The sequence below is a fragment of the Nomascus leucogenys genome, chromosome X (genome assembly GCF_006542625.1).
Source record: "Nomascus leucogenys isolate Asia chromosome X, Asia_NLE_v1, whole genome shotgun sequence".
In the NCBI taxonomy this organism is placed as follows: domain Eukaryota; kingdom Metazoa; phylum Chordata; class Mammalia; order Primates; family Hylobatidae; genus Nomascus; species Nomascus leucogenys.
The window spans coordinates 64,634,930-64,645,768 of record NC_044406.1 but is presented as its reverse complement, the minus strand read 5'-3'; the positions used below and the strand labels follow the sequence as shown (position 1 = coordinate 64,645,768).

Here is a 10,839-nt window from a genome sequence, read left to right as displayed (position 1 = left end):
AGGGAGGATACATTTCTTACTCCCAACTCAAAGACAGATAGTTGTGCTCAAAATTCTAATTTTCTTAAGAACAATGAAAGTGCATCTTGAAAAGAAAAGTTGAACCCTGATGGCTTTCACGCTTTAATCAAGCTTTCCTTTAAACCATCTCAATTCAAAAGGACTCACAGCCTATTCTTTGGCCACTACAATATGCAAACAGTATGCTGGACCCACACTAAAAGCTCTAGGCAACCTGGATCACTGCAACCCCTTTTCTTAGTCAAGCTGTGTGTTTTTAACCTGTAAACTGCAGCTCCTTGGATTATAAACCAGTAAACTGCGTTGACATGACATAATGTGGGTAAAATTGAACAGGTTGAAAGGTGATGGCAGGTACGGGTTACATACCAGTTCACTGTCTTGTGCTTATGCAAGTCTGACTGGAATGGGAATGGAGAGACAGTAGAGGGGGTAGAGTTTACTCTATGAGTTGGAGATGGACCTTACTCAACCAAGCTGGCCTATTTTGTTTTAGTCTGATTTCATTATTTTGACAAGATTTTAAAATGACACTGCAGGTTGAAAGTTCTGAGATAATTGATGCCAGACAAGTATGATTGAGGGCCAAAATTGTCTTTTTTATTGGTTATTCTTGTTAAGCAGTGACAATGGAATCAGAATCACCTTCTGATGATTTTTAAAACATTTATCTTGTTATAAAAATTCTGTTAGCTTTTGAATTAAACACTTGGAAAGGTAGCTAAAGATAGGTAAACTTTGGTTTACCTTCTTCTCACTCCTTAAAGATAGCATAAAAGAAAACACCTAGCATCAAATAACAAACAAAAGTACACATACACAAATGTGCTTTCTGGCAAAATTGTATTTTACAGTCTATTCATAAGCAAGTTTCTGAAATTGTGAACAGAGTTGAAAGGGCCTGTGATTCTAGCTTTTAATTATATACCTTACCACTAAGCTTCCTGAGTGACTGACATCTAGCACAGCACATGACTGGAGTTTTCTGGGGATAGTTTCTAAAAGTAAGAGTCCCCTAAATTATCTTCAACCCATTGTGCATCCACCCGTTCCAAATACTGCCTTACAGGGAATTACACCCTGCTCCAACTCCCCTGCAGATAGCTTAGAGGACCAAAAGGCACCACTAAAAAAAGGGCACTTTAAATTTCTCTTTGCTTTCTTTCATTCGGAGACTATAACCTGCTGTATCTCAATAGGTTGAAATCCACGAACAGCAGATGGTGTGGTGAAAAAAGTGTTAGGTAGTTCCCCAGGGCTGATGGAGCCAGAGTCACTTTGCACCGAGCCTCCACTATTCTCAAACTGAGAGATTTTCTTTTTGATCATCTTTCTCTCCTTGGCTCTGCGATTCTGAAACCAGATTTTCACCTGAAACACAATGGGGCAACATACTGAATGCAGTTAACTCAGTGATTTCTGGTATTGTACAGAGACTTTAGCATTTACAAAGCCCTTTCATATGCATCACTTCATTTGAGCCTCACAATGACCCTGTGAAGTATGCCCACTTAACAGGTTAGAAAAAAAGCTTGAGACTTAGAGAGGGCAAGTACCTTGCACGAAATGAAACTGAGATCCAAGTCTAGGGCTACTAACTCTGAATGCAATAATCTTAATATTATACCTTACCCACCTCCTCTGTTGCACAGGTAGAAATAAATAATGCTGGAATGACAGAAGCTGAGGTGTGCTGATAAGAGAGAGAGATTTAAGTAGCAAAGGTAATTATAATCAACCATTTCTGTATTTTATTAATATTTCGCTAAAGAGAAACGTCCTATTAGTATAATATTAATAAAATAAAACAGAAAATTTATCTTCCTATTAATAAATTATACTATTACTAATAGGAAGTTTGTCTTCCTATTAGTAAAATATTAATGAAACATAAATGAGAGAACAAGGGTGATGAAATATTTTATATCTCTTGCTGGAGATAGAAGAGAGCGATATCAATGTGCCTTCACACGTGGTTGAAATGCAAGCTACTTGGGATAAGGCAATGCACGAAGGGACTTTACAATTCTAGAATTCTGATTCTATTGAAATGGACTATGTGGGACATGTTGGATATACTTCTGGTGTACCTGTCTCTCAGAAAGGCCCAGGTTAACTGCCAGCTCTGATTTTCTCCGGATGGGGATATATCTATTGCAATGGAATTCCTTTTCCAGCTCCAATCTTTGATGATCAGTGTAAACTACACGATACTTTTCTTTTGTCCTGGTTTTCCCTGTTAGGAGAGAAAGCATTGCATTTAATCTTTTTCTGCTTCTTGCAGATTGTTTTAGTTAAAGAAATCATAGACACTCTTTCCACTCTCATCTTTGCTTTAAAATATAAAATAAGTATATTTTTGAATCAAATATTCATAAAAGTCAATTTCTCCATTAAATATATTCTCATCTGTGGCTATGATAGCAATATCTCTGTCTACCATCTATAAACATAGGCGTATATCTATATATCTATATCTCTCTTTATATATGAAACCAAAATCTCTTTAATTAACGTTTCTCCTAAAATGATTGGTCAAATCACAATCATCCCATCTTGACCTATTTTTATAGCAGAGCACTGAAAATGCTTAAACACTTTAACCCATGGTGTTTATTACCTTCCCACTTACATATATGATTAGCATTGGCAGTAATAGCAACTGTCCGTTATAAAGGCACTTCCCATTACATTTTATGCAGTCTTTTCATACTGTTCCTATTAAACCTCTTACCTACCTTCTTGAATTATGCAGAACATGTCTTATCTCCATTTTACAGATAAGAAACATGAAGCTCAGTTAAGGTAAATGACTTTGTGTTAGAGAATTGAGGAGTGGAGACCCAAACACATATCTTTGACTCCAATTTAAGTATGCTAATTAAATGTTACTCCAAGTTCAAATACGCTGGGACGCATAATAATGGCCCAAGAGTGGAAAACACTTGTGGGATCCTGACACTATAATTACATAATTTCCTAGAGTTTGGTTTGAATAGTAATTTAAAAAGAAAACATTTATTGTCATTTAGCAGATTCCGTTTCAGAAAACCCCATTACCTATTAGAAAAAAATAGTTTTTATGTGAGAGTCTTAATTTTTATTACCAAGTGGATAGTGAATGGGGGAAGGAGGAGGTATTGACTTAAGCAGAATAAAGTGAGTATTCCATGCCCTTTGAAAGGATATACAAACATTTGCTTTGTGTTACAACATTTAACTAATTCCTCATGCCCTCCTTCGAATAGAGCTTTATTCCTCCTTTCAAATTTTCCAAAGACACTTAGGAAGTTCCTTTTTCTTTTTAATTTCTCTGCCCTCTTCCAGGATCTTCCTCCTTTTCTCTATGGCTTTTAAATACTCCTTCTGATCTTCCCTGGATGTTTTTTAAGTGATTTTTTGGGGGTGATCTGTAGGACAAAGACGTCTTTAAAGTGGTTCCCTAAACTCCACTGAGGTGTTAAGATACAGCACAGGCCTAACAAAAGAGTTACATAGCATCAGATCCCATTCTGAATCCTCTTTACATTCAGGAACACCAGCCAATTGGTTCAGAATTTATAAGCCCTAAACAAATGTCAGACACCCTTTCATCTCCAGAAAAGGAAAATAAAAAGGACATCAGTGAAGAAATAAATTTTAGATAAGTGATATATTTTAAGATTAATCTAAATGGCTAAACAATGAACTGAACAAAATCTCCTTTCCCCGCTCTTAGAAAAGGAAATCTATGTGGTCCAGTCAGTTAACCTACCTTAAACTCCTAAATTTTGAGCTGGTTTTCTGAATCTAAGCAAAAATCTGGAAACCGTAAGTCTGCCTTTTGGCATATTGCAAAGACAGAATGCATATTTAGAGAAAAAAAATGAAAACTTGGAGATTTAATTTATTTCTAGAACATCGAATCTTGAGATCGAAATATATCTTTGAAATCATATTTTCTAAAACCCTTCTTAATCTTAAAGTTGCTGAGTGTTTAAATTATAACTTGAGGCAGACTGGTTAAAAATTCAACTTGTCTTTATCCATGTTTTATGCTCTTTGATAATCAATAAACATAACCAGACATCAATAACTCTGGAAAGGTTGTAGTCCTTCCCCACCCCCATTGGTCATAAATTCCCCTCTTGCAGTTTCTTCTGAGGACAATAAAGTCAAGACCAGGCCCCTTTATTTGCCATAAAAATTCTACCCTTTCCGGCAATATAACCCCTGAAGAAAGGAGGGATAAGGAAGAGCCTGGCTGCATATCAAAGCCATGTGAAGTGTTAAAAAGAGTCTGTTGCCAAAATCTGACAGATAAGACCTAAAACTCCAAGAAGATGTAGCTCAGGGGAAAAAACTGACTGCACAGTTTACAAAGAGAAATAAATTTGAATTTCCTGGTGCTCCTTTTGTGTCCCGCTCCTCAAATTGTCTCTCCCAATCCCATTGCCTCTTCTTCTTAAATGATGAAACCAGATAAAATGACGAAACCAGAATAGATGATGAAGGGGATTTGGACATTTTCTGGTAAAGCCTAATGTCCATATTCCCATACCCAAGCACCAAAAAAATAGCACTAACAGAACTAATTTTTATTGTTCAAGCTGTTCTCTTTTTCCAGAGACTATGACATTTCTCAGGGTGATGGGCTCCATTTTCAGCCGTTATTGAGTTTATTTAGGAAATCAATACTATCTAAGATGTATTTGCCTTCTCCTTAAAGAGTCAGAAAAACTTCTGTAGTTAAAGATGGATGGAGTCCTTTCCATCCTCCCAACCACATTATCTCCCCAGAATTCACAAGCAAATATCATAATATATGGTGACTTATCACCCTAAATAAAATTAAAATGGTGTTCATTTGAAAGACTGGCTGCAAAAGTGCTGCTAGGCAGAAAGTCACTCTCCAAACATAGAGTTGATGATGATGGGAGTGAATGTACAGATTATGAAAATGAATATTCTTCTGTAGGGGGTACTGTCTAATGGACTCCACTGTGAGGACTTTTCATCTTATGGTAATATTTCACTGTTTTTAGCTAAAAATTGCATCCAAATTCATTTTTAAAAAGTTGTCCCGTGAAATGAGCAAAACCAAGGAAGACAATGATAACTCTCGAGAATTATTAAGCAACTAATTTTATGAAGTGTCCATATTGAATAATGCCTTTTAAGCATAAATTCCTTCATGTTGTCCAGTAGCTTAAAACAATCAATCAGAATCAGAATCAATCACAATTACTTCCTTCTCTCCCCGTCTTTTCCACTTCTAACAGAAAAGCCTCTCTCCAGCCTGCTTAGGTTATCACCTTGCCAATGTTTAAAATGTGAAAGTGCATGAAAATATTAAACTTTCCACAGAAACTTTTCTGTCATATTCCTTTTTGCATAATATTTAAAGTTAGATATGTATAGAAATAGACCACTTACTCAGAGAACTAAGTGGAAATAAACATGTCTTCTTTTTAAATCAGATCACTTAGGGAACAGTCATTTACTCTATGTGTCAGCCTCCTTGCCCTCATTAGAAAATAACATGCTATAATGGTCGCTATGAAATGTTTTCTGATTGTCCACTAATACATGCATTTTTTCTTTTTTTACATTTATTTAAGACATTTTTCAGTAATGGAAAGAACTTTCATTTGACTACCTTAATCAAGGGTTACTTCCATATTGAAGTTCATCTTTTCCTCTCAGTCATAAACCATATGTTGTCCCACAGTACTACAGAGTGAAGTGGAAAATTTAGGAGGATCTGACTCATTCATTCATTAAACAAATATTTAAGACCCACTATGCACTAAGCATATAAATGGGTGCATTTTGGTCCTGAGTGGGTGGCCTAGTGAGGTGATCAGCTTAATGTTTTTCGTGGGGTTTATAACCTGATGTCCATTCAAAGGGCTTCAATGGATCCATTAATCTCCTAAAATTATGTAACAAATTACTTGTGTTTGCGTGTGTGCTGCTGTGCCTTTGTGCATTTTTCTAGGGAGATAACCAAAGTTTTTCATCATATTCTTAAATTGCTGCTAAATATGCACCTTAGACTATAAGAATACAGCAAAGGGGTTATTTTCATTTATAAGACATTAAAATGAAACAAAGTTTTAATTTAATGAAGCCTCATCTATAGAATAGGCTGCCAATAATCGAAATGGTTCCAATATCATTCGATTTTAACTTCTCATAGAAATTGGATAGAAAATCTTGTGAAGGTGCCATTGTAAAGTCAGGTTTGAGGGTTTAGCTAATGAAGATGCAAGAGACTAAGGAGCCCGTTTCGAAACCTTTCCTGGCATTAGAATTACCCAAGAGAGAGACTCAGGCTAATAAAAGCAAATGTAAATGGAAGACCTTTAGGCAGATAAAACTGTCATATTTTTCCTCATAAATAGAAAATTCAAGGCTGGAGATAATTTCTTTTATCTCATCCATTTCCTCTCTTGTTCTCTATTGCAAACAGCACGCCAGTGACTTTCCTCTTAATGTGTTCCAGAACATAATCCTAGACTGCGAGCAACTACTTTTCTAGATTTTGTGTCTTTTGCTGATTGTTAAGGTTTAGTGAGTGGATGTTAATTACAACCCCGAGATTAGATGTAATAAAAACTCTGGGAGTGCCCACCCTAGCCTCTTTTTCTATTCTACTGAGTCGACAGACTCGCTCATATTTTTGAAAAATGCAGATTTACTTGCAAACGCTTTAAAGCCAAGTATTTCAACTCTACTTTTACCTTGGAATCGCTACTCTAGTGAGGTTCTAATACACAGAACTTCCTCTTCCTGGCTAAAAGTTCTCCTAATGGTAAAAATGGGTCACTTCCCACCCTCCTGTCTTTGCTTTTTGGAGGAAAGACAAAGTGCAGAATTGAGAAGAGGAGCATAATCATTGCGGACAAATGCTATTGAAATGCCATTTCCTCCCCAGAGGGATGAAAATACTCAGAGTGGATTTTTACTGATTTTCTCTAATGACAGGGAGCGAGGGATGGAATAAGAATGTAATAAAAGAACAACAGTTGAAAACAAACATTCCTCCCCCCGCCCGGGTCTAAGATTAAAGTGGAACGGCCACTTCCCTCGCCCTGGCTCCCAGCAGTCGCCCACTGGCTTGCTGGTTAGGCTGTGATCGCGATCGCTTTGACTTCTCTCGCGCTGCCGCAGACCTGCATTTAGCCCCTACGCCTGAGAGACGCCTGCGTTGATAGTTATGAGGGCTTTAGCCATTTATTAGTGCTGGAGCTGATTCATTTGCGTGCCTGGCGGGTGTGAGGGTTAGGTACCGTATTACGTGCCAGGTCAGTGCTGTAGCCTTCTCGCCTGCCTCAACACTTGGGTTAGAAGAAAGGACGTTGTAAGACGGCAATGGATTTTAGGCCAATTTGCCTCTGCCAACTTGTAGGAAGGAAGCTGGAGCTTCCCTGAGAGGCCAGGGTGAAGAGGTTGCTTTGCCGTCGGGGACTTCGTGGCTAAACTGGAGAGTCCGTTGCCAGCCAAGCACTGTGAACCTAAATTGATCATCATCAGCTTTCGGGGCGGGGAGGGAGGAGACAGCCCGCTCAGATGGGTAAGGGTTTGGAAATGAAACAGTCAAGCAGCAGTGCCTGAACAACGTGACACCACAGCTGCCCTCTCGCTTCATTCACCCGTTGAGCTTTCTTATGCATCTCTTTTCCCATGTGGGCAACTACAGGGTTGCATCCTGATCCTTGTGGCTCAACATATCCATTGTCCACTCACTCGCTTTCTTCATGGAGCAGCGAAAGGCGAAAATCACCTCTAGGGTAGGTTTAGTCCCAATCGTTGCACTCAGTGAGTGAGTTTTGAGCCCAGGCGAACGCGAGGGAGATGCCTAATAGGCCAGCCAGCCATATAGGAGTCTCCTCAGCTAAGCCCTCTTGGGAGAGGCCTGAGAAGTACGAGGACAGGCCGACCAAGAGAAGTAGCGGAGAGGGAAGGAAGGAAAAGTGTGTGGGCATTGGAATTGATTACTCACCCGTCACCTGCACGGTCTTGCGCATCCATGCATAGGGGCTGTGGCGGCTCCTGCTAGGGGAACTGGCGTTGGCGGCGCCTGCGTCCGTCGGGACAAGCGACCGGCCAGCCGGGCCCGGTAGGTTGCTGCCGCTAGTTCCACCGCCCGCAGGGCCCAAGTTGCTGTAGTCGGTCGAGCAGAAAGCGGCGGGGCTAGAGGTCATGTCGTTCACCGGCACCGTGCCCATTGCACTAGACGGTCCAGGATACACGCTCCAGTCTTCTCGCGGGGGACTGTAGGGTGAGCCCCAGACTCCCAGAGACGGCCAGTGAGGATCCATGCTGGGCATATGAGGATACCCAATATAGTGCGAGAAAGCCGGTGCCGCAGCGAAATTGGAGGCTGGCATCGGACTCCCACCGACCCCCGTGCCGCCTGTCCCAGTTGTGCCGTCTCCCCCAGGGCTCCTGAGAGTGCCCGGGTACATGCCTGCTTCTTTCTCCAAAAGGCAGCTTCCGTACATCGTGTCTTGTGTAGAAGGCGCTCCCTAAGCCATCCTGAGGTCCCTGTAAGGCCCCAACTCGACTTTGAGAAGCAGCAGAGAATAAACCTATCAGTACGTAGTTGTGCCGCAAGCTCTTTTGCGCCCCTCAGAGTACTCCATCCCACGTTTCCTAAGAGGGTATCCAGGTGACTGGTAGCCCTGTATAGATAGGCCACCAATGGCTGGGCTGACGTCAAGGGGCTTCAGGCTTTTACATAGCATTTGCATTCAAATGAAGGGCCATTTCACTTTCACAGGAACTTGGTCACCCACTCCCCAAGCTCCCAGGCCTTTCTGTCTCATCTTTCTTGATTCTGTCCATCTGGTCCCCATAGCGTCAGTATTGTGCTTTTGGGGACAGGAACTCCTCCAGGGGTTTCTGACCAGCTCCCCTCAAAGTCAGATAGAGACCTGCAGAAACCGGGCAAAGTTCCGCTCTCTAGGATTCAGTCCTTACACCGCGGCCTCCTCCCTTTCACCGATCTTCCCGCGTCCAACCTGCATCTGCAGTCTCCTTCTGACCAAATTCCCTCTCAGGGGTTTACCGCATGGCACTGGCCCAGGATGCCAATGAAAAGAGCTTTCCCTTACTCTCCTTACTCCCTCCATCAAAAGGACGCCTTTGTTTCCAAGGGCAAAGATTCATTTCACAACTCTCTGTTGAGCGTCTACTGCGTGCCAGGTACTGTGTAGGCATGGGGGTACAGCAGTGAATAAAAGACAAAAATTCTTGCTCTGCCTTCCTAGGATTACACTGTAGTGGATGGCAGGCTGAATTAATAGAATGTTTTACAAATATGTACAAATTAAAGAAAGATGAGTAACGTAGGTTATGAAAAATCGCAGGGGAGAGAGAGAGAGAGAGAGAACCATGTAGATAATAAACTTTCCTATTTTCATGTCAATCCACTACTCTCAGGTGTCTCCTTCTGCCAGGTATGGCTTCTGTCCGAAATCCAGTGCCTCAAGGGGCCAGAACTCTTGCAGTCTCAAATCCATGGCAGCTGCAGCAAACTAAAAAATTTTCTTTGTAAAACTCCAATTGTTGAAAAAGACATAGACTTGCTAGTAGACGCCAATGAAATCAGTATCTTGCCTCAAGAAACCAGGTCACCTCTTGTGTTCCTCCTCTCCACCCAGCACCCCCAAGACCTACCACAGCCTTTACTCCAGTCTGCTTCCTACTCAGGAAATGTGCTCCTACACAAAATCCAACCTAACCTGGCACCCCCACCGCCATTTAGCTAATCCCTCTATGGCTTTGGGAAAGTCACTTAACCTCTCTGAGTTTCACGGGTTTTCCCTTTTAAAAATAGAGAACCTAATGGTATCTACCTTACAAGCAGGATTTCCTCAGATAATGCAAGCAAACTGCTTAACTTAGTGCTTGGCACACAGCATGGGACCACTGTATTCACTCAACAAATATTTATTGAGTACTTAGTGCTGTTCTATGTATGGAGACATCAGTGGTGAGCAGATAAAGCCTCCAGCTTTATTAAGCATATATCATAGTGGGGAGAAACACTGATAAGTAATTAAATTTTATGGTATATCAGAGAGTAATCGACTCTATGGAGAAAAAAAGGCAGGGAAGGAATATACAGAATGCTGGGAAGTGGATGTCGCAATTTTAAATGTGATAGTCTAGGATGACTTCACAGAGAATTGACATTTAAGTAAAATATGAAAGAGTTAATGGAGTGAGGTAAGAGGGCAGAGGATTCAGAAGAAAGAAACAAGTGAAAGGAGAATGTTCATCTTCTGTTCGAGAAAGTGCAAGGAAGACAGTGTAGCTAAAGACTAGATGAGGTCTAAAAGCTGAAGCGAAATAGGCCATTGCAAAAATTCTAGTTTTTGCTTTGAGATAAGGAGACATCGTAGGGTTTAGAGCAGAGGAGTGACATGATTTGAATTAAATTTTGAATGGCTCTCTCTGGCCATTGGATCAAAAATAGACTGTAAGTAGACAGAATCAGGCAGATTAAAAAAGAAAGACTATTGCAATAATACAGGTGAATGGCAGTGTGGGTGGAGATGAGTGGTTGGATTCGGTATGTATTTTGAAACTTTTTCAGAGAAGAAGGAAAATGAGTAACTGATCAGAAAAGACCAATTAAAGTCTGGTGCTGGGGAGAAGAGACTAAGAGGCAGGAAAGTAACTTACCTATTGGCACTTTTTACACGTTTTGCACATTATTTTATCTTCACAACAGCCCCATGAGTTATTGTCATTCCCATTTTAGAGATGTAGAAACTGAGGCTCAGAGAGGTGGCATGACTATTTAAATGCACATGGCTGGTGTGT

General features: G+C 40.7%; 1 protein-coding gene across 1 annotated transcript; it reads right to left on the bottom strand.

The window, feature by feature from the left end:
* Window positions 1-1,185: 1,185 nt before the first annotated feature.
* On the bottom strand, window positions 1,186-8,510 carry CDX4 (caudal type homeobox 4). The gene is made up of 3 exons (XM_003268977.1): window positions 8,009-8,510; window positions 2,112-2,257; window positions 1,186-1,392 (listed from the first exon to the last, which is right to left on the bottom strand). The coding sequence occupies exons 1-3, from the start codon at window positions 8,508-8,510 to the stop codon at window positions 1,186-1,188; spliced, it is 855 nt and encodes a 284-aa protein (XP_003269025.1).
* Window positions 8,511-10,839: the final 2,329 nt, after the last annotated feature.